This window comes from Aspergillus fischeri, genomic scaffold (assembly GCF_000149645.3).
Source record: "Aspergillus fischeri NRRL 181 1099437636249 genomic scaffold, whole genome shotgun sequence".
Classification (NCBI taxonomy): Eukaryota; Fungi; Ascomycota; class Eurotiomycetes; order Eurotiales; family Aspergillaceae; genus Aspergillus; species Aspergillus fischeri.
Genome location: NW_001509770.1, coordinates 2273676 through 2298560, shown reverse-complemented (window position 1 = coordinate 2298560; position 24885 = coordinate 2273676). Strand labels below are relative to the sequence as shown.

The window sequence follows — 24885 nt, the reverse complement described above, 5'->3', positions numbered from 1 at the left end:
GAGAGTAAAGTATCCAAGACAAAGAAAATGTGTGCGACCACAGGATATGCACGCCAATTAATAAAGGAAAATAACAATAACAACGAGTGAATAGAATTATATGTGAATCAACTGGGGAATGTCCTCGACGGATCACCCTCGAGCCGACAGTGCGCTCCACCTTGTGACCTTCTTCGCCAGAGTCAAGGCTTTGCCTAGCGAACTCGAAGTACCTGTTCTCGCTGCAGGCAAAGGAATCTCCTCGACGGGCACGATTTCTTCCATGGAATCGCTCTTCCGTGAGTTGTGCAGTGTCAAGACAGCCATCTGCCCGAGGAAGGTCGGGTGTTCAAGGAGGTCCTCGATGTGGACCTGCAGTCCTTCCTGCTCGAGGAGCCAGACGACCTGCGCCATGTCGAAAACATCGCCTCCCAGTTCAAAGAAGGACGAGTCGAGCTGGAAAGACGATTGAGACTCGTCAGCATTGTTGCGAGGGAGGACTTGCTGCCAGGCCTGCGTCAGGACGTCCGAGTGGACGAGGATATCCGAGATGCTCCGGTTCTTCAGATGTGTGGACAAAAACATCTCGTCGGACATTCCGGGGACGTCGTGGACGGATTGACGAGGTAATGAGCGGAGCATGGATGGGGACGGAAGCCCAACACGCGAGTTGGCCAACAGGCTTTGCACGGTGTCGCAGACCATGCTCAGGACCTTGGCAGCAAATTTGGGGCCGATGGGGCCCTTTTCTGAATAGCCCAGAGAGACGCCCAGTTTGCCGTCGCTGGATGACTTGGAGAACAATGTCATGTCGGTGAAGTTGTCGACGACACCCGCGCCTCCCATTCTGTATGTAGTGTTGTCTAGCTGCATCTGGCCCTCGTACTCGACATTCTGGTGGAACACCGAGGTGGCAAAATATGTCGAACTGGGCCAGTCAGTGCAGCGTCTGATGATCTCTCTGAAACCCAAGGCCTCGAAGGGCATATTGGCTATCTGCTGATCTTGTAGGTAGCGGAACAGATCAACTCCAGTCCAGCCCTCTTTGAATGTGACTCGAATTGGAATCACATTGAGGCACGGGCCAACAGTGTTTTCGATACCTGGGATTGAAGTATTCCTGCCGCTGATTGTGAGTCCGAAGACGACATCTGACTGAGCAGACAGCTTGGCCAGCGTAACCGCCCATGCTGCTTGCATGACGGTAGCAATGGTGACATTCTCCAGGACCGAGGGCTGGATCTCCAGAGTCTTTCTTTGTTCCGTGAAAGCACCAATATAGCGATAGGTATTCTCCTCGGTCCTTCGAATTACCTGCGTCATTTTCGATCCCTTCAACAGGTTTGTCCAATGCTGATAGTGGTCTGGAGTGATTGCTCCCGACAGCATGCGCATGTAGTTCGCAAAGGAAGGAGCAGGGGGCAGAGTACTGCCCTCGTATCCCAATTTAATGGCTGACATGATGGTGGGCAGGCATAGTCCGTCGAATTGAGCGTGCGACATTCTAATCAAGATTCGGTGGTGGTTGCTGCCCTTCTTCTTCACGATGTAGAACTGCACGTATTGTTCGCCTTGCCGCGCCTCTTGCTCACGATCTTGCTGTTGGAGGTACTCAGTATACTCATCCAAGTTCTTCTCCGTCTCATGAACAAAGATGTTTGGCCGTATCTTTCTGAGCACCACTTGGAAAAATTGGCCGTTGAAACAGACAAAGACCGTTCGGAGAATGTCGAAAGCATCGACAACGCGCAAGAGGCTCTCTCTCAACCTTTTCAGATCCAGCGATCCTCGTCCGTCGAAGAAGAAGTAGTTCAACATCCAGCGGGACTTGAACAATGTAGCCGTAATCGACATGGCTTGGAAGTCCGTAACAGGCAAAACATCTGCAATGCCTCCTTTAAACACACCGATCTTCGGGCAAATTCCATCCTGCAGAGCGCTGTCGTTCAAAGGAACCGTCTTCAAGAGTGAAATCTCCGGTGGCGGTGGGTTTCGCTCTTGCTCGACAGCCTTCGGAGGTTCTGCTGGTTTCTCGTTGTCACTGTCGGTCTGAGATTCAGGTTCCGAAGCAGACGAACTGTTGGAAGCACTGATGACCGCCAGCATGTCCTCAAAGACAGGATTGTTGAAAACATCAGCCACGGTCAGTGTCAGCCCGTCTTCGCGCGCAGCGCTGACCATCTTCATGGCAGTTATACTATCGCCACCCAATTTGAAGAAGCTCGCCTGGTGTTGGATAGTGTCGGATGGCAGGCCCAATGCTGAGCACCAAAGTTTCCATAATCTCTTTTCTAGTTCCATCAATCTTGAGTGATCCTCGGTGAGGGTTGCCGTCGAGTCGGACAGATCTCTTTCACGATGCATGCCTCTCGCCTTAACTGTAACTTGAACAGGTTGGGCCCGGGTCGTGCCCTTGAACTGGCCCTTTCCACTCTCAGCCGCCGGTATGGCCAGAGTTCCTTCTTTGAGCATTTGACTGATTATTTCAGTGACACGGCGATCGATAAGTTCCTGAAGGGACTTGCTGTCAATGAATTGACCGCCCTTCATCGATTGTCCTCCACGGAGGTCCAACTCTGAGACCAGCTGAGACGGCTTGTCAATAAAGCAGCTGAAAATGTTGGCAATGGCATTTGCAAGATTGTTTGCTTTGTCTCCGGGCACAGCATCGGTCCAATATCGCAGCAGGATACCTTCGTGGCCCTTGGCAGTTTCGACGTTCACGGTGACAGGATACTATTGCAGTAATCAGCTTCCGAGAATCATTAGAACAATTTGAGTAAAACTTACCTCTGTCGGGTCATGCGCCTTCTGTACATTGAAGGACAGCAAGTCATTTCCAGATTCTTCCGAGACGGCGTGGTGGTTTTGAATCGAGATTGTCGTGTTAAACAGCTCTTTTTGCCCTAGTTCATGCTGAATACTTGCAAGAGAACAATCCTGGTATGGAAGGTTCTTGATGTAGTCATCCTGCACTGTCTTTGAAACCTCCAACAGAGTCTTCCCTGGCGAGAACCTGACTCGGCAGCAGAGCATGTTGAGGAATATTCCGACTGCGTCTTGGATCCCGGGGACTGGGGCGTCACGACCGGCAGAAGGGTAACCAAAGCAAACATCATCCGAGCCCGTGAAGCTTTGCAAGACGGTTGCCCATGCAGCGAGAGTAAGATTTGCGAGTGTCACGGAGTTCTTCTCGCAGAATTGTTGCAGCTCAGAATACCGGCTGAACGGCACCATCACTGATCCTAATTGACGGCTACCACTTGTTCCTTCGGAGAACGTGAGATGGCAGGGACGTGCATCGGACAAGTATTGTCTCCAGTGGGATAAAGCTTGGCCTTGAGATTTCCCGCGGATGAATTTGATGTAGTCACTGAAGTGCGGACCGGATCCTTCTGGCAGCTGATGCTTGTACGCCATTGCTAGGTCTCTCAAAAGCAGATCAACTGAACCGCCATCTATGATGGCATGATTCATTTCCAGTTTGATAAGCACTCGTCCAGAATCAGTGCTGCAGACTGTCAACTGATGCAGCAGCTGTGAGTTTCGTCCGGCGTTGATGTCGCTGAGTTTGATAGTATCGAGCTTGACAAGTGCGTCTGAATCATTGCAATGGAGGATGATGGCTCCTTCCTCCACTTTCCTGAGCACCAGCTGATCGAAGGTACCGTTTGCGTAGTTACTATCGATGAACCGGGTTCTCAGGATCGGATGCCGATTGATAACTGCTGACCATGCGCTTCGAAGCATGTTTGGATCGACCTTGCCGCTTCCTCCAGGAGAGCGCACTTCGAAGATCACATGGAACATGTACGCACTGGGCTCCCGGAGCTGGCTCAGGAGAATACCCTCTTGCACTGATGAGCAAGGATAAATATCCTCTACTTGGCTCCAGGTCTTGACCCCTGCTCTTGGCAGCGTTGTGCTCGTGAGCTTCTTGAGCTCATCGTAGGTTATAGGGAGCAAGGGGAAATCGCTGAGGGTAGGTTCCGGCACGGTGTCCTTGAAGCGAAGCACATCTCTCTCAAGTACTCTTCTGCACTCTGAAATCCATTCGAAGATCTGGTTTTCGCGCTGCATCTGCCGGTTGTACGTGAAAGAGACCTGGAGCTTGTCGTTGACGACAAGTGCGGAAATCTCCAGGAGGGCAAACCGGGGGGTATCTGATCCCATATCTCCGACTAATCTGAACTTCTCCTCGTCGAACGCCTCTCCATAGTGCTTGAAAAGCGAGTCGTCGCGCTCCAGTTGCTGCAAACGACCAAGATAGTTGAAAACGATTTCCAACGGAACTGGGAAGTCCGATGGCTCGGTATTGTTGGCCTGGAGAAGGCTACGAGCGAAGTAAGATCGGCCGTTGTCCTTGATCTTCCGTCTTAGGTCCTTGACACGTTTTGCCGTGTCGACGAAATCTGAGTCTTATATTAGCCTGTCGCTCTAGATTTTCTCGAGAGGATAATTACCTGAGCATTCGTCGACCTGCAGTGGACACAATGTGGTGAACCAACCAACAGTCCGTGAGAGGTCAAGGTTCGAATCCCACGATTCACGACCGTGACCCTCGTTATATATGGTTGGCATTCTGCGATCTGTGAAGACCCTATAGAATGACTGCGCAACTGCGGCAAGCAGGATATCGATTGTTTCTGTGCGCAGCATCTCGTGGCAGCCACCCAGAATAAACGAAGTAATGTCTTCGCCCACGACGAACGATTCCATCCTGATTTGTCCGTAATGGTTGGGCACGCTCTGCATGCCCCAGTAGCTAAGGTTCGGAGGCTCAATGGCAAACGGAAGCTTGGCCTTGTCTGCTTCTGATCTGCTGTTTTCGAGTTGCAGTTCGGACCAGCTCTGGAACGAAAAGGGTTTCTCAGAAGACAGCGAGCCAGTCTCGATGAATTCTTGCATGTCTTGAAGGATAATGCGCCATGAAACCATATCGACACACAGGTGATTGGCCACCAGGAAAAGGACTTGTTCGCCATTAACGTTGAACAGATCGGCCGCAATGATCGGCCCATTCTCGATATCCAGAGACGACTGAGTATTGGCAATCTTGCCCAACATCTCATGGGAGCTCATGACTGAGTGAATACCAACATGGACAGATGACTCGATATCCTGTGTGATTGGTCAGCTCCTTAAGACCAAGTCAGTGAGTTGATTTGCACGTACATTGATAATACGTTGCTGCCATTTTCCGACTGCAGATCTGCTGAATCTTGCCCTAAGCATGGAATGCTGGTCGACAATTGCCTTGAGTGCATCCTTGACAATGTTTGGCTCAACCTTTCGAGTAACGCGCACAGTCATACTCTGATTGAAGCGGCCCGTTTCCTTGAACGTGCGTGCTGATTTGAAGTACAAGTTTTGAATAGGAGAAAGGGAAAAGTATTCGTTGGCCTTCTCCTCGACTTGAATGCTCGAGGTCTTGACTTCCGCTGCTTGAGTCAGCTCAACGATGGACTTGCTTTGAAGGATCTTGTGAAGTGTCAGGTTGAGCCCTTGTTTGCGAGCTCGGGAAATGACAGCCATTCCAGTAATACTATCACCCCCTGTGTTTACCAGTTAGCCTCTTTTCCTCTCTTCTTCATGGGAAGGACAATGATCCACTTACCTAGGCTCACAAACGACCGGTTGGGGTCTACCTTGTTCGAAGGGAGGTTAAGTACTTGGGCGTAGATGTCTTGCAAGATCTTGACCGAAGTGTTCTTATCTTCCTTGACGCTGTCCTCAACATGGCCCCTCTTAATGTTGTCATAGTCTTGCATGATCCTGTCATATGTTGGCTCGTCAATATGCTCAATCCAGTGAGTAATCTTCTTTCTATCCAGCTTTCCAGAAACGAGCATTGGCAACTTCTTGATGACAGCCCAGGTCTGAGGAACCATGTAAATGGGCAGCTGGGTCTCGAGATTCTTTTGAATCGTGATGAGTTCAGAATACGCGACTCTCGCCAGATCCGCTCGACTGATAAGCTCGCATGCATTATCGGAGATGATGCTCGAACCTGATTTCAGAGAGTTCAGGGAGAGAATCGTGACCAGACGCCCCTTAAGAAGACCCTCCTTGGGAAGGATGACAACGGCATGACGGACGCGGTCGTCCTCATGTAACCGATGCTCAATCTCACCGAGCTCCATACGCTGGCCATGAAGCTTGACTTGGTGGTCTTTGCGGCTGATATATTCCACCGATCCGTCAGGGTTATACCGGACAAGATCTCCAGTCTTGTATATTCTTCGCGGAGACGGCAGGGTCGACTGGAAATGCTTCATCCACGCTGGCTCATCCACGAATGCCTCGGCAGTCTTCTTGGGGTTCTTCAGATATTCTCTTGCCAGAGCTGGACCTTCCAAGGCAAGTTCTCCGATCGCTCCCAATGGGGTAAGTCGATCGTGGTTTTCAGGATCGACAACCCAGGTCAAAGTGCAAGGTATTCCGTAACCAATGCAGGCAGGATCGGTGGTCGGGGATACGTTATTCAAGACAGCGAAGATGGTTGTCTCCGTGGGTCCATATCCATTGATGAGTTTGACTCGATGCGCCCATTTTGTCACGACTTCGCGTGACAATTTCTCTCCTCCACAGGCAAGCACTTCCAGTGAGGGAACGGTTGATGGCTCGATAATGCTGGCTATCGACGGAGTCAGGAAAGTCCAAGTGACATTCATACGTCGAATGGCGCCGGCGACATCATTCAGGCGCTCATCCTCACTTGGGATACAAATGCATCCACCGTGCATCAGAGTAGCTAGAATTTCCATGACAGCCGCATCGAAGGTTAGGGACGCAAATTGGAATGCACGGGAAGTCTCATTCAAGTACACAATCGGCCCGAATGCCATGGCACTGCTTGCAAGTGCGCGGTGGTCGATTATAATACCCTTGGCGCGACCAGTGCTTCCTGAGGTGAAGATTGCATAGGCCATATTGGATGGCGTGACACGGCTCGGTCCCTTCGCCTGGCCATTGAGGGCACCATAAGCTCTGATCGTCTCCTTGCTGACGGGAATTATCGTTTTGACAATGCCAGAGTAACGGCTCTGATATTGAGGGGAGCAAATTAGAATACGGGCGTCCACCTCGGCGAGGATTTCTTCATGTCTCGATGTTGGGTGAGCAGGATCAAGGGGTACGTAGGCACCACCAGCAATCAAGATGCCAAGAATAGTGATGATTGCCCAGAGAGACTTATCCAGGCAAATTGGCACCAGAATCTCTGGTCCAACGCCGCGAGAAGCCAGATAGGACGCGAAAGTCGAGGCAAGTGTATACATCTCTCTGTATGAGACCTCGCCATCCCAAGCACAGACAGCTGGAGCATCGGGGTGGGTAGAGCATCTCTCGGAAATGATGTCGTGAGCACATTTCTCAACGGCCTCAGGGTGCCTCTTATTCCATAGTGCGACTTCCTTTCTATCAAGTGGACTGAAAATGTCGAGCTGGCTCAACTTCCTTGTTTCCCCCTTGTTGATGGAGAGCAGCTGCTCGAGCACAAAGCTGAATTGACCGATGAGCTTCTCAGTCTGCCAGCTGTTCAGCACGATTTCGTCATGGTGCATCGTGATCGACACCTCAGAAGTATCGACCTTGCATTCGACGACAAGTGGATGAGTGAAGAAGTCTCCACTTGTTTGGTTGGGTTCAGCCACCCACAAGCCCTTGTTCAACTGGCCCTCTCCAGTTTGGATGACGAGCAGATTCTGAAATTCGCAAGCCGATGCTGTGTCACTGTTGAGTTTTCGAATTCGCTGTAGTCCTGAATGCTGATGAGGAAGCATTGTGGTCGTCAGATGGTGCACATTCTCCAGATACTGGGTGATTGGCAGCTCATTGTCGACTTGAATGCGCGTGGGGACCGTGGTAAGAACGGGTCCAGCAATATCTGTGACACAAGCGAGGTCGATATTTCTTCCCATGAGCGTCTCGCCGAAGCATACATCGCTGGATCCAGTATGAGCAGAGACGACAATCGCCCACGCAGCACGAATAAGCTCGGGGATTGTCAGATCCACTCCGCTGGCGGCTCGAGAGATCTTCATGCTGCTGTGATGCCTGTTTCCTACTCGGACAGAGTCGGGCAGGGAATTCTTGCTTTGTGGGAATGGAGAACAGGACAGGTTGGCCAGTTGAGACTTCCAGTACTCGTCAGAGTCTGCCATGTTCCGCTCCAGCAGATAGTTTATAAACAAGCTGTAGGGAACCGTTCGGGCGCTGGCTGTAGAATTCGTGTAAACCTCCTCCACTCTTCGCAGAACGAGCGGGATACTCCATCCATCGTACAGCGCATGATGAATTGTCCAACAGAAGTACCGGCCAGTCTGCGACTCAGCAATCGCATAACCAGTCAACCGCCCGCCATTGTGTTGCGGCAACTCGGGGCTCTCGGCTGTCAATTCATTCAGGGTGGTTGCTGAAGCCCAAGAGATCTCCTCTTTGTCAACAACAGCCTGCAAGAAGTTCAGAGACTCAGTATGTACAATACGAGTCCGCAAGATATCCAGCTCATCCACAATCTGTTGCCACGCAGCTTTGAACATGTCGAGATCTATTCCCTCTGAGAGCCGGAAAATTGGCTGAGCAATATAAGCACCGTTCTGCTTGACTGACAAAGTGAGGAGACCCTCCTGTACAGGGCTGCATGGGTAGAGATCGACAATGGATGCTCGAGGCACGTCACATTGCTCGGCGACTTCCTCCAAGAGCCGTTCACGATCGACTGAGGCGGGCAGCAGGCTAAACGGAGTCACAGTCTGTGTGCTGGTCTTTTCCTGTAACATGCCACAACGCTTGGCCATGTTCATAAAGACTGGATCCTCGTAAATGTCGGCAAATGTGAGAGAGATTCCCCGGGAATTGGCGGCTCCAACGAGCTTCATGGCGGAGAAAGAATCACCACCTAAGCTGAAAAAGCTGTCTTCAGCACTGACCGAACCTGACGCAAGGCCCAGAGCTTCTTCCCAGAGGCTTCTGAGTGTCCCCTCAACTCCCTCATCAGACGCTTGTCTGGAGCCAGCCGTCAGTGTAACGTAAGGCTTGAGCTGGTCTTTGGGCAGAGTCTCAACGGTTGCCCGGAGCTTCTTGCGATCGAGCTTTCCGGAGTTTGAGAAAGGCAGGCGGCAGACTGGGAAGAAAAGCCTTGGTATCAGACTTGGTGGCAGAGCCTTGGTCAAGGCCTCCCTAAGCTTCTGGACCTTTTCGCGTGTTGCTTCTGACATAGGAACGAGCAATTGAGATTCCCAATCAGGTCTGTCTGAACCAGATTGATTGTCAACGGTAAAGAAAGCTGCGATGGATCTGGCAACTGTCTTTGATTCAGGCTCTACAACCTCGACAGCCACCTGGGTGCCTCCAGCAAGACACGAGATGCATTGTTGTTCGATTTCTTCCAGTTCAATGCGCTGACCGTTGAACTTGATCTGAGTGTCCTTGCGTGAGATGAAGCAAATTGTGCCGTCGGGATTATAGCGGACAAGATCACCAGTCCGGTACATGCGCTCCTTTCGCTTGAATAGTCCCTGAAAGCCTGGGATCTTCGTCCATGCAGGCTCACTGATAAATGACTCTTTTGTCTTCTGGTCATTGTTGAGGTAACCACGGGCAACGTTGCAGCCCTCAAGTACCAGCTCACCCACAGCCCCGATAGGCAGAAGACGCTCATAGTTGTTAGGGTCAACCACCCAAGTGCGGCCGCAAGTCGCAGCACCGATTGAGTTGCAATCATTGTTGACGCGTACTCCTGCTTCATCCACTTTGACGCTCATCGTTGCCATAACCGTCGACTCAGAGGGCCCGTACGCGTTGATGACACACCTATCGGACCAACGGTCGATATGGCTCGCAGTCATCTTTTCACCTCCCGTAACAACAGTTTTCACTGATGGGACACTCTTGGGTTGGATCGTGTTTGTAATTGACGGAGGACAACTGATGAAGTTGGCGTTCAGTCTCCTAATGGCACCGGACAGGTCGTTCATGCGCTCTTCTTCACTGGGAACGCAAACACAACCTCCCGTCATAAGAACAATAATAATCTCCATAATGCTCACATCAAAAGTATAACTGGAGAACTGCAGAGCACGGGTAGTCGTGTCCATTCCCAGGCTACGAGCAAAAGCTGGTGAAGACACGCTGAGAGCAATGTGCTCAAGAACAGTCACTTTTGGCTTGCCTGTTGTTCCGGAGGTAAAAATAGCGTAGGCTGCGTTGTGGATGCTGGGCCGAGTCATCGACGCAGTAGACGATGCGTTTGGCAGTTCATTGAGTGTTTCTTCGCTCACGATATAGGCGGCACGGGATATCTGGCGAGCCTTGTCGAGATGTTTGGCAGAGCAAAGGACGATATGAGCGCCAATATCGTCAACCAAGCCCCTAAGTCTCGCTTCTGGGTGAGTGGGATCCAGAGATGCGAATGCTCCTCCGGCTTTCAGAACCGCAACTTGTGCGATGACTGCCCAAGCGGACTTCTCAAAGCACAATCCAACAAAGACCTCGGGTCTGACACCCAGGCAAACAAGATGCTTTGCCAATTTAGTTGATAGATGGTCGAGTTGTTCATAAGTAAATTCTCCGTCCCACGAGCAGATTGCAGGCGAAGTAGGGTGGCTCAGAACCTGCTGCTCAATTATCTCATGTGCGCATCTATCAGGTCTCTCTGGTAGCGCAGCATTCCACTCTCGTACTTGTTGACAAGCACGTTCGCTGAAGAAATTGATGTCCCCTATCTTATGGCCGACAGGGTCATTGTCGATAATCTCCTCCAGAATGTGCTGGAAGCAATCAACAACACTCGTGATATTGGCTTTTGACAAGGCGTCTGTCCGGTACTCGAAGAGGATTTCTGCCGATACAGATGAAAATCTAGGGTTGACGGCAATAGTGCAGACGCCTTTCTCGGTGTCGTTGAGCAGGTTTGATATGCCGTTATTGTCACTGGGGAGCTCCATACACCTGTCAAATTTGAAGACAGTGTTAAAGAGCGAATACCAGTCAAGGCCAAGTTCATGCTGCAGTTCTATCTGGGAGATGGGGTGCTCCATCGCTCCATCCAGTTCGTTCTTTCTCTGCTGTGCAATTGACCCAAGGTCTGAGTCGTCCTTGAGAAGAAGCCTGCTTGGGAGTATTTTCAGGTACTTCGACCCCACGGGTTGTGGCGTTGCAGGGTAGTAACCATAGCAAACTTCTTCTGAACCGGTATAGCATCGCAGGACCAACCCCCAAACGAGCTGTAGCACAATGTCCTCGGTTACTTCAATCTTCTGGCAAAAGTTGCGTAGATTGGCCAGATTTTCAATCATCAGTTTCGCCGTGCTAAATCCACTTCTTTCATTGTCCGGGTTCAAATAAGGGAAAGCACAGGACTCGATATCAACAAGGTACTTCCTCCAGTAGGCAGTATCAGGGCTGGACAAGTAAGAAGTCTGATTCTTGCGAAGAGCCATGTCACCGATCGTCTCTTGAGAACGGAGATCCGCCTTCAAGTATTCAACGTAGCGTGCGAATTGTGTCAAAATCCGCTCAAGCTGGGGCGCAGACAAGACCTGTTCGTCATAGCGAGCGCTCAGCTGAAGCTCCGACTTTGCGACACTGCAGAAGATCACAAGAGGATATGCAAGAGCAGGAATTTGCACCTCGCAGTTGGATTGGGCAAAGCAGAAAAGGTTATTGAAGCTACATGCACGGGAAGTATCCGCGCTGACGTTTCTAATGCGTTGAAGTCCAGCTCTTTGGAAGGGAGAAGCCGCTGCTAGGCGGTCTTGGGTCTTTCTCATAAGTTCCGCAATGCTCATATCTTCATCGATTTGGGATCTTCTAGGAATGACCGCGGGCGCCGCTTCATCGGAAGTAGAATCCAGCCCAGACGATTCCTGGTTGAGAAGCAATTCTCCAAAGATGACATCGTTCGATCGAGTGTAGCCGGATATAGTGAGGGCCCATGCGGCAAGAAGCGCGGTCTCGAGACTTGCGCTTTCTAATTTGCTGATATCACGCCATTCAATGTGGCCGTCCCATTCGTACGTGCTGGTACCAGAGCTCCTATGTGTAGCACTCGTCGATGAAGGGAATGATTGGGAAGGAGAACTCTTCGGATGGGCTAATTCAACCCGCCAAAACTCATGAAAGCTTTTCAGGTCAAATTCGAGGCGCGTCTGTGCAGGAAGGTCCTGAGCCTCATTTCTCAGGAGCCGACGGTCAAGCAGACCAGTTGATGTCAAGGGCATTCTGTGAACAGGAATGTACAACCTCGGGACTTGAGTCGCAGGCAGGACACTCAGCAGATGGGTGTGCATTTCAGTGACAAAATCAGAAAATTGCGAGGAAGGTTGTCCGATTACAGATCTCTGGCCATCAGTCTTCCCCAAGTGAGTTGACGCGAATTGGACAAAGACAGCCAGGTGCCCCATGGATTCATCGTCATCTGAGCAGCGAATCGGCTCCACAACGCAAGGATGGCCAGGTAACGGGAATGCATCGATCCACTGTTGGATATCCCATACGTCCGCTTGCAGTCTCTGGGTCTGTCTTTCCTTTCTTCCCATGTAGACCAATGTGCCATCCGAATTGTAGCGGGCCAAGTCCCCGGTCTTGAACATCCGTCGGGTCAGTGTTGAACTTTCGTCCCGTTTCTCGAGGTCATTGCTGGGTTCGTCACGCTCAAAGTTCGTTCTCCAAACAGGATCCTCAATGAAGCCTCCCTGGACATGCCCGTTGTCCAGCAAGTAACCAGAAGCGATGACGGGACCCTCAACGACAACTTCACCGACACTGCCAATCGGAACCAGAAGGTCGTGATCTGAAGGATCAACAAGCCAAGTTATGCACCCGGCCGCAAGTCCAAGGTTCCTTGTCTCACCCGAGGTTTGGCAGTCTGAAGCATGAATGCAACTCGAAGAGCACTCGGCTGCTCCATACAAAGAATGCATGCGAACTCTTTCTGACCAAATTGTTCTGACCTGGTTTGTCAGATTCTCACCGTATAGTGCCAGTAGCTGCACCTCAGGGACCTCAGATGGCTGCAACAGAGATGCGAGTGACGGAGTCATAATGACTGTGTTTGCTCGGGAGGCATTGATTGATCGTGGGAGGTTGTTGAATTCATCGTTGGCTGGAATACAAACACAACCACCCCGCATCATTGTACCGAAAAGCACATTGAGGAACATGTCAGACGTGTATGTCGCGGACTGGTACACCTTGGTCGCTTTATTCAGTTCCAGAGCCGAAGCGAAGCTCTCCGCCCGTGTCATGACCGTAAGATGCTGAAGCATAACACCTTTGGGTTCCTTGACACTACCGCCAGTAAACACAACGTAAGCCTGGTCCGTTGCCTTATGTGAGACGTGCGGCACATCATCGGAACGAGGAAGGTAGTCGAACAGTGACCTTCCCACGGGCACGACATAAGGAATTGTGCGTTCCAGAAGCTGCACTTTGTTTGAGGACGCAAGAGCGACTTGAACGTCTTTGTCAATCAACAGCTTTTCGATAAAATCATATGATTGAGCTGCGTCGACCGGAAGGCAAATACCACCGGCTCTCAGAACTGCTAAGATAGCAATAATTTGCCATGAGGATTTGTCCAAGACAATCGGCACAAGGAGACCAGGTCCCACGCCCAGCTTGGTCAGATAGAACGCAAGAAGCGAGGACAACTCATTGAGCTTGGCATAAGTGAGGTTTCCATCCCAAGCTGCAATAGCGATAGCTTCCGGGCACTGCTTGACCTTGTCTTCGACAATCTCATGGATACACTTGTCAACAGACTTAGGCAGAGTGTTGTTCCAGACAGCGATTTGTTGTTTGTTCTGTGCGCTCAATTGATACAAGCGGCAAATGTTCTCGTCGCGATGGTGAATGATATTCTCGAGGGACTGTAAAAAGGTGCTGGCAACATTCTGCGCCTGGCTTTCAGACAGAGAGGTCGTCCAGTAGTTGAGGTCGATGTATGCAACATCATCCGTGGCCTCGATGTTGACATATACCGGGAATTCCGCGGGATCATGGATCTTTCCCACCTCTACAAGTCGCATCTCATCCCTTTTGCTGAGGGTCTTCGGGGGAAGTTTCCGATAGGAGATGCCTGAGTTGAACAGAATGGTGTCTGAGAGTTTCAGGGCATGCTGGATATCAATGAGGGAAGTGTGTCTGTAAGGCAGACTTTCCATGTAATCGTTTTGCACTTGATGCAGGACGTCTTCGAGACAGACGTTCTCTGTGACCTTCATTCGACAAGCCAGAAGATTAATGACCGGTCCGACAACCGAACCAATTTCATCGACCGAGACATCTCGCAAAGAAGCCATGTAGCTGAAGCACACGTCGTTAGAACCGCAAAACGAGCGGAGCGTAAGTCCCCAAGCCGTACTAAACGCCGTAGAAAGCGTCAAGCCACTGCTCTCACATAGTGCCTGAAGTTCTTTCAAGGATGAGAAGTCTAGACGAATGGCTTGCAGCCGCTTGTTAGAAGGTCTTCCATCATTGAGCACAGGGAAATGGCACGGCTTGACATCGGATAGATAAGAGCACCAGTAATTAAGGCCAGCACTGTGAGAGCAGCTCTGCAAGTACCGCATGTAATCCTTGAACATGGGTTTGCGGTCGTCCTGAAGCTGACCACTGTACGCCAATTGCAGATCTCGAATGATCAGAGAAATTGAAGTCCCATCCATGGCGGCATGGCTTATTTCAAGTCGGCAAAATAGTTTGCCAGTTGCTGTCTCGCAGATACTGAAACGATGAGCGGGACGGTGGTCACGATAGTTCACGGGCCGTTGATTGTCAAAGGTTGGCAGCACATCATGTTCTTCGGAGCAGCTCAGCAGTGTGGGAGCTGGATTGTATTCCTTAAGAACGACTTGGCAAAACAGGTCCTGGCTTGTCAGGTTCTCCAGGAAAACTGTTCGTAGCATTGCATGATGCGAAACAACCTTCTGCCAAGCGACAATCAACCGATCCACACTAGGTTTGATTCTGACGCCTTTCACTTCGAAGGTATCATGCACAGCATAAACCGAGCTGTCTCGGGACTGGCTGAGCAAAATACCCTGTTGCATGCGCGAGCAAGGATACACATCCTCAACGAGATCAAGGGAGGTAATACCGGCGCTTGGTAGCTTCGCTGATACCATCTTGTCGAGCTCCTCGTAGGTGAGAGAGAGCATTGGGAAATCACTCAGTGTGGGCTGAGGAGCCAGAGACTGTAGCTTCTCGCGGAGAGAAGCAAGCAGCTGACGGCAACGTGATATCCAGGCGCGAATGCTATCTTGATGCTGCATGAATCGGTTGAAAGAGAACGTAAAACGAAGTTGACCTTGCACTACCAACGCTGAAATTTCCAGCAGTGCGAATCGTGGAGTTTCTTCGCCAAAATCTGCTGCACCTCCACCCTGGCCAGTCTCACCAGCCATGTGTCCCATAAGCTGGAAAAGACCATCCTGCTTCTGCAGATCCCGATGCTGCCCCACGTAGTTGAAAGTCATTTCCAGGGGGCAGTGGTGTCGGCACGTCTCCTGTCCTTTGCCTGTGAACATGCGACTTGCGAACATCTGTCGGCCATTATCAGACACCTGCCGACGCAGATCTTTGACACGGGCAACAGTTCTGGCCGGATCGTCGGAGAAGATTTCGTGTACGAATATTGGGTAAAGGGTCGTAAACCAGCCCACAGTCCGTGATATGTCTAAACTCGATTCCCACACTTCTCTGCCATGGCCTTCATTGTAGATCACGGGCAAAGTACGCTCTGGGAAAGTCTGTCCGAAGGTGTGGAGAAGAGCAGCGAGGAACAGATCAACCGGCTCTGTTCGTAGACTCTGATGACATTCAAGCAAAATCGAGTGAGTGCTATCGGAATCAAGCTCGAAAGTCTCACAGATCACATCGCCATACGTCATCTGACGATGCTCCATTCCCCAGTAGGCAAGATCTGGAGCAGGAAGATCTACTAATTGCACACCATTCTCGGAAGCCAGAGACTCACATTGCTCGTCTTGCAGGCGGCACCATGTCTGGAACGGAAGGGAGCTGTTCTGTAGAACGAAGGCTTGAGGGTTTAGCAGGAAATCTTCCAAGTCCTCCAGAATGATACGCCACGAGACTATGTCAACGACCAGATGATGAGCCACCAGGGATAGCAGATTGTGCGACTCCTCGTCAACATAGCAGAAGTCAACCGCAAAAACAGGGCCCACGAAGGCATTGATGCACAACTGGCTCTCCGCAATAGCATTCTCAATCTCATTCTGCGCAGTCATATAATGCGTTCGCCAGCGGTACGAGCCAGCGACGTCCTCAGTAATGCGCTGCTGTAGAGAACTGCCAGTACCGGGCTCGACTAGCCGGCTTCGAAGCATGGAATGGCGCATGACCACTGCCTCGACTGCGCGGCGCATATCTTGGTCGTCGATCTGACGGTCGATGCGAGTGAGCACACTTTGATTGAAATAGCCCTGCCCTTCCTTGCGAACCATGAAATGCAGTTTCTGTATTGGCGAAAGCCCAAAAGGTTCCTCGATCATTTCGTGGTAGGCTACCGGTTGAGCCACTCCCTTGACGCGAGTGGCTAGTTCTCTGATGGATTTGCTGCGAAGTATCTCCTGCACAGTAAGGCCAATGCCTTGCTTCTTGCAATGGCCAACACAGGTTATCGCTGCAATGGAGTCTCCTCCTAGACTCAAAAAGCTTTCGTCGACGCTGATGCGATCCTTGGGTACGTTGAGCACACGACTCCAAATCGACGCCAATTGATCCTCCGTCGAGTTAGCGGCACGAGTGTTGGCGGCCTCATTGGCATGTACTTCTGGGTCTTCTGGCATGCTCGAAACCCAGGTCGCAATAGATTTCCGGTCCAGTTTACCAGACACGAGCATCGGCAAAGTCTCGACACATAGCCATACTCCTGGCACCATGTATGTCGGCAGCCTAGTTGATAATCGTTCCCGAATATCCTTGACATATTGAAGCTTCTCACGATGCTCGATAAGCTTAAGGGGCACTGCATCGGTCACCAGTGCCTCTCCAAGGCCAGCGGACAGTGACAGGACAGTCACGAGTTTTCCTTGTGCGAACCCGGACTTGGGAAGCAACACTATGCAGTGTTTGATGTCCGTGTCTGCGCTCAGCTGATTCTCAATCTCGCCAAGCTCAACTCTCTGGCCATGGAACTTGACCTGTGCGTCTTTCCGTCCTACATACGTTAATGATCCAGATTCGGAATTGTATCTTACCAAATCACCGGTCTTGTAAAACCTTCGGTCTGAGCCACCCTTAGGATCTCGCTTCATCCAGCAAGGGTTGAAAATAAATGATTCGTTCGTCTTCTGTGGGTTATTGATGTAACATCGCGCAAGCGTCGGTCCTTCCAGGACCAGCTCACCGGGACAACCAACGGGCACAAGCTGGTCATGGTTCGCAGGGTTCACGACCCAGCAGCGCACTCCGACTGGCAAGCCAATATCCCTGCAATCTGATGAAGGAGACATATTAGCATTGAGGGCAGCCGCAACAGAACTCTCGGTTGGGCCGTATCCGTTCACAAGCTTGATATGAGACCATGTCGCCAAATGATGCGGAGACATTGCTTCGCCAGCTAGAACGAGGGTTTCTAGCCCTGGAACAGCTGCAGGATCGAGGAATCCAATAAATGATGGTGTCAGTGATGCGTGATTCACTTTCATCTCGTTTATCACGCCGGCAATGTCATTCAGACGTGCTTCCTCGCTAGGGATGCACATGCAAGAACCGAATATTAACGAGCTGAGGATATCGACTAAACTTGCGTCAAAGGTATGCGATGCAAATTGCAGAACCCGAGTTGATGAATTGAGGCCAAAGACTGGTCCATGAGCCAGCGCACCTGAAACATATGCTCTATGCTCCAGCAGTGTGCCCTGTTCTGGGGTTAGCACCAAGGTGACCGAATTGGAATTGGAGGAGACGCACCTTTGGTTGTCCAGTAGAGCCGGAGGTAAAAATGACATATGCGGCGTTTGAGCTCTTCACTGTCGTCGAGGAGAAAGTACTTGTGGGGAGATCCGGAAGGCCATGGACGGTTTCCTCGTCCAACGGTATCAGCGTTTCAGCCACCGTTTGGAGCTTGTCTGCTTGACTTCGAGAGCAAAGCATAATTCGCGCCTGCACGCCTTGCACGAGAGATTGCAATCGTGCTGTAGGATGACTTGGGTCCATAGGTACGAAAGCACCGCCAGCTTTCAGGACAGCGAGGATCGCCACGGTATTCCATTTCTATGTTATCTATTAGCACTGCAATTTGAGAGCAGAGCTCGACCGAGTATGTCAAGTCAGATAAGTAAATGACTATACGCGGCAAGCTATATCACTTGGTAATCCGCAGCACTTACCGACTTCTCGAAACAGAGGGCTACGCAGACCTCTGGGCCAACTCCTCTTTCCTGAAGATTATATGCAACCTTAGAGGAAAGCAAATCCAATTCTTTGTAGGTAAGGCTACCATCCCAGGAGCAGACCGCCTCATTCTCTGGCTGCAGAAGAGTCCGTTCATAGATCACTTCATGGATGCAGCGTTCGTGCTTTTCTGGAAGCACTGAATTAAAGTTGCATACTCGAGACCAATCATTTTCTGGAAAGATGTCAAGATCGTCCACTGCTGTATCGTTTGCTGCAAGGAGATCTGCTAGGATATGCTCAAAAGCACCAGCAATGCTTTTCATTTGCGCGGTGGGCATGTCATTGTTCCACCATTCGAAGAAAATATTTACCTCGTCCTGCAGGACTTTGACATGAAGTCGAACCCGACACTGCAGATATGTTTCAGAAGGTTGCACGGGAAGATAAAGGACCAGTCTCTCAGTACTTACCTCCTGAGGAAGCGCTATTGGCAGGCTGGATGGTAGTGGGATGGCGGGTGAAGTTCCCTTGGAGCCATGACAGATTCGTATCATTAAAATAGTGTTGTAAAGCAGAGCATTTTCAGAGGCTGTGAGCGAGCTTCTGTCTACCTCGAGAGGACTGTCGGGAGAGTTATGTGTCTTGACTTGGTCGAAAAACGTTTTAAGGGAGATGCCTTCTTTGACTGATACTTTGCAAAGGGCAGGATCCACGGCTTCTAAAGACTGTAGTAAATCTTGAGACTCGTTACCAATCTGATAGTAGCCAAAGCAGATATCCTCAGAGCCTGTGTAGCGATGTAGAAGTAGGGCCCACGAGGCCTGTAACAACTGGCTCAATTGGCCTTCGCGCCATGCAGATTGCAATCCAGAGCTTTGGAGAGCATCTGTTCGCAGTTTCAAGGAGATAGGACGTTTCGGGCCATCACAGGTAGCACCAAAGTTGGGTAAATAGCATGGGACGGTTGACTGCGCCATGGTTCTGTGCAATATCTGCTTAAGGACCCTCGAGGAAACGGGTGTTCAATGTCTAAAGGAACAGAGAACTTTACTTGACGAAAGAGAGACGCCGCACGTCCTTTGGTCTTTCTTTAAAGTGGAAAGCTAAGATTCATGGCTTCGATATGGTCATCAAGTCATCGGCATCTCCCTTCACCCAGGCCTAATTAGGCTCGTGGAGCTAGCGACGCACCTTCTCGGTAGCTCTTGCCCAGGACTCACAATCTGACCAAACTATAATTATAGAATACGAAGATCCATTTGCCTCATGGCAATGAACCTGACGGCTGAGAGCCACGGAACCGCCCCTTGGGGCGTCAGGGGGGCTCTGATCAGCCGTAATACCCTCCTGGTACCTCCGTGTTCTCGCATCACCTTTTCCTTGCTTCTGACCAGTGGCCAAAGGAACAGGAGGGTCGGAGAAACAAGATCAATTGATTGCGAGATGCCATGGAAAGGGCCCATTTGTGGAACTAATGCAGTCACGGACACGGAAGCCGCATAGCCTTGGAAAGCTAGCCAACTCCACAAGGTGGCGTATCGTATATCTGACGAAAGAAAATGGGCAGAAAAGAACTGCAGGGGTTACAAGGAACATGGGTACCATCTGCCACTCACGATGAGCTGCAAGCGAGAAGATCGGCCAGGAAGGCCCCTGTTTGCATATTCCCCGTCACGATCTAGGGCGTTCATCCGCGGTCTGGAACCAAATCTCGATACCGATGAGGTATGTCAAGAATCAAGGATGTTCTTGGTCCGGCTGATGGAGGTACCTAAGTACGGTAGGAGGTATCTAGCAGGAGACGACCCACTGGTACTCCGTACATTTAATTGAATCGCAGCAGAAGTTCAGGGCTTAATCGACACGTAGCCTCCTTGTTGGATAAGAATAACACTCGGAGTGGATAAAAAATAGGATCCTGGGTCTGATCTGGACTCGAGTCGAACTGACAGCTTGAAAGCTCAGACCTGGAAGACTGAAAGAAGCTTGCTGAGGTACGGAGTACAGTGACGTAAGGACAAAGAGAGCACCTTACTTTCCCACTCAGAAAGTCCGATGATGACGACGGACTGATTGGTCCACGCTAGCTACTACGGTGTTTATTTACCAGAAGAGCTGATTTTGACATGAATTTGTTTTATTATTGCTTGGTGAGGGTATAATCAAGGTCTACCTAGCGAGTGTTATACCCACACCCTTTACACAAGCAAAAGAACCACATTCAGCCCCATGACACAAGTTCAGCATCCTGCCGGGTATCTAATATTACTAGATCCAGCCTGGTCAGGAACGGGAGCGGTCCACTTCAGTGTAGTTCCTCATCTCCATGACCCGGCTTCTCGCAATGGAAACAAAGGACTGTTAGGCTATTGGCCGTTGATCTTGCGTTGAAAGAACTATCTAAAACCATCTACTGAAGAAACAAGGAAAATACAGATCCAAGTCTGAAGAGCATCAAGGCACTGACTAGTTAGTGGGTACCTAGGAGCTTTGATGGAGAATGACTCGCTAGTCTCTCGAATAGAGGTCGAAGGAAAGTCAAAAGAACAAAAAATACCTCTCTAGTCGATACTCGAAAAGGGAAAAGAAAAATCAAGTTTCACAGCACATTACAAGCCGCTTACATTATTGCCATCTATTGTTGTCATTTGTAACTTTTACCTACTCATAAACAGTGACCCTGAGAAATTGCATTCAGAAAGCCTACAATGATACTATTATTATTGCTCCCTGAAGGTCGATTTTGACATGTCTCTCTCGCTTATATACTGTGCAGAAGCATATCCCTTGATTGCATGTCATGGGACAGCTCGCTACCTCTTCCGGGTATGTTGAACCTTCGGCTTTTGCGTGCCGATGTTGATCCCGCGATATTGATGTGTAAAATGCAGATGTCCGATCCCGACTCAACGGGACAAAAGAAAATACTTCAGTATCCACGGAATTGCGGGTAATAGTCTAGATATCAACACAACGTGTTTGCAGTCCTAAGGTTGATCTCTATCATTTTTAGGCAATTTTGGAGAACATTCCACGAACTGAAGTGGCCCCGTATGAACTGGTACCATGATGCCGGGCAAATCCGATACCAATAAGATCCATCGGGATGCCTATTCCAAGTTTCCGTCTCTATCCACCTCTGGAAATCGAAGCTTTGATCTCGACATTATGCGATATTAGATATTATTATTTATCATGTTGTTTGTTGTTAATAATATTAATGATAACTAGAGTATCCGAGACTAAAACCAAATACTATGCAAGGGAGACCAGGAAACGATGCTCGCTTAGAAGCTTTTCCTCCTGAGCGACTGTGTTTAATTTGACATGCATAAGCCGGAGGGAGGGCCATGGAGAGGTGGCATAAGCGCCCGATTTCTGCTAAAATCGGAGATCCCCTACCTAAGTTTTTCTCGCACCGCCAGTTCATGACATATCATATTCTAACCCGCTTCTGAAGATCTACTGGCTGAGGATCGGTCCTAAATATACAGCTGTTCGGGATAGAACCGAAGCACACATTTATGCATTTGTCCCATGCACTGTGAAGAGAATATCAATCTGTTCTGGTAACAGAAACTGTCATTCTATCTGCATATTAAATGGTCATCATAGCCTCCCATGTATTGTGGGTAGGAATCGAATCTGCTGAATAAATAGACATTATTTGATGGAACTGCAGGCAAATTATACCAAGTTAGGCCACTAAAGAAGGCTTACCTAAATTACCTTAGCCTCCATGGATCTGTTTGCTATGTCTTAGATTTGGCAGGACGCTAACATAAAAACAACCCGTTCTAGCCTGTCATCTTTTTCTAATTAATATTATTACAAAATATGATAGTACCATGATGTTATGATCGGCGGTGGGTCCCACTCCAAGCTGTTCTACAAGTCTTCGTTCACACTTTGACAGTCACTGAAAAGAGTAGATATGACATGTCAAGTAACTGACAGTATGGGGCAATATTGTGTGACTGTAGCATATAATATCATTTATTATTAATAGAAAAAACATTAATCGTAACTAACCGACTTCGAACCACTACGATCTGGGATCTCAACATTCAACAACCGATCTCCACGGAGATTGAAAAACAAGGTAGTGCACCAGACTATCTTAGCTTCCGCGATGTGTACCTGATCCGAGCAAACACTCGGCCATTTCCATGAATTTTAACTTTCTGGACGGTATCACTGCTCAGTGCTGCCGGAACTACTCCGTATCTTAAGAAGACAAAGCCTAAAGGTGTTAGGTGCCAATAAAGCAGGATTTGTGGGGTTGAATAATCTTTTAATAATGGGTACTAATATTAGGTGGTGAGAAAAACATCCTGCCAATACGGAAGCGCCCCAAATCTCGGCTTGCGTCGGTGTCTCCCTGCCTACTCCGTACCTTAGTACCTACACAGTGGCTTCATGAGGTACTTTTTACAGGTCAACGGAATGCCTGTCGACTTGGACTAAGGCAGAAACCCTGTCACTTAGAATCATTTGTGTGGTTCCTCATCCCTATTCTACAACTCCGTCAATCCATCTCTCTGTGCTGGCTTCTAGACCGATTGGCTGTCAATAATGGCGCGGTTGAACCCCGGCTTCAACAATCCCTAAGCGGCAGCCACATTTAAAGCCTGGCTGGCCCAAGTGCATCAGCGGCTGCAGAAATCAAGAGAAACAGAGATGCCAGCACGTTCCATTTGCCGCCCCCAACGCCCCCTCCGATCGTCCGTCTGTCACGATGTCTTTCATGCCTGGTAGCTTCCGAGTCTACAGAGTACAGTGTCTACTAAATGAACTTGTATCTGGGACTTTAGCCATGCGGTGAGGATGAGGTTACTGAGACGTCTCACCGTCGCGGCGTGCCGCCAACACGCCACCTAACAGGGATTATCTTGAGATTGACGGAGACTCCGTACTTTTAGGTCTCCCTCGTCGTCAAACTCAATCAGGCAGTGGTACGGATCTGGGATAATGCGTTCTTAGAGAGACCTCACCTGATGAATGACAAATTCTGCCCGACACGTCAATGGCTCGACTCCTAGCCTCCAATGACTAGACCTCAAGAGTCAATGGGCTCTAGACCACATCTGCGCGGCTGAGTGGAGACGACAAGATCTCACAGAGGAGTAAAATATGGGTCTTTAGGCAGAGTTTGTGAAGGTGATGTAAGACATACCCGATGGACTCCGCACATGATCATCTCTTGTCTGAGCTAGACTTCTGATGCAGAAAGACGAAAAGGAAACGTCAACGGGGAATATTGATTGGAAGCAGCTCCCTTGGACACCCATTGGAGTTATTTTGGGGGTATTTGAATTCTTTCTAGCTATTCATACATCGAGTCCAGCGGTTACAGTGCAGTGTTCACTGTTGTACTACTTGTATATGGCTCTCAATTAAAGCCGGTACTGATGGGATGGCGGAATAAGTCACAGTGAACCCAACCTGAGCACTGTAAAATAAATACTCCTTTCCATTTGGATCTAAACTGGCAATTGATTCGGAAGTGATAGTGGAGAAGGCTCTGTTTTTAGCCATATTAACCGCATAGGTAAGAGAGTTATGTAAAGCAAACTAGGTACCCCAGAAGTACAGCCTGACCTTATGCGCTGTTTGCCAGGGTCAATGTAATGATGTTACACGGCACTTACCCCCATGTCCAGTCGGACATTTTGCCCACCCTGTCATAGCGCTCTGTTGATGGGAGGAGTGGAAGAACTACTAAGCCAAGCCCGCATTTTTCAAGCCCAAGAACTACCCCCGTACCTTGGTACCGTCAATATTACGGGTCTTCACATCCACTCATTCCGCCTCGTCTCTTGTTCCTAAAGAGGCAATATGTAAGCAGAGCCCTGCTAGTCTATCCTGCAATCTGCACCATTGATCAGGGGACCGGAAAAAAAAAAATCGACGAGAAAAAAGAAAATGAAAAAAAGGCGATACAACGGCAAGTGCCGCAGTCAATCAAGGAAAAAAAGAAATTATATACATTAGCTCGAGGCCTCGACACTCTCGGAGCAAATTCCACCACGCCTCTTGCATAATGATCGAGGTTCCACGCTGACTCTTAGCCTGCCACGCTGACTCCATCGATCGTCGGTGGATATCATGGTTATTCTTCTTCAATGTACTCCGTACGAAGTTAACGTAGTTGGAAGCAAGCCATTGAGTGTAAGGTAGGCCGGTGGCAAGACTTTGACCTCAGCTGGCCTAAGCAAGTAGAGGAACGCCTCGCAAAGCAACAATTCATCAGATACTTTTTTTTGTTTCGGCGCAAGTCATACGAGACTCGCCTATGATAGCCTTGGGGAAGCTGAAATACATCTCAGCGGGATCACCATGAGACATTTGCTGGCACAAGGGAACATCATTGCTGAACTTTGATCGTAAGCTCTGGATTTAGGTCGAGGGATACTTTGGGTCATTTGGATTAGTCGATCATCCAGCATCAGGTATAAGGCTATCTCCGTGCCATCAGTCCACGCGTCCATACTCAAGACCTCGAATGTAGATGGAACTTTCACCTAGATTGTAGTC

General features: G+C 49.7%; 1 protein-coding gene across 1 annotated transcript; it reads right to left on the bottom strand.

Annotated features, from left to right (window-relative positions):
• Positions 1–132: 132 nt before the first annotated feature.
• Positions 133–19325, bottom strand: nrps1 (nonribosomal peptide synthase Pes1; the record flags this gene model as incomplete). The annotated part of the gene is made up of 7 exons (XM_001264732.1): positions 133–2715; positions 2770–4397; positions 4443–5100; positions 5155–5534; positions 5597–17870; positions 17923–18225; positions 18342–19325. 7 exons carry the CDS (start codon positions 19323–19325, stop codon positions 133–135), a joined length of 18810 nt encoding a protein of 6269 aa, XP_001264733.1.
• Between the last annotated feature and the right edge of the window lie 5560 nt (positions 19326–24885).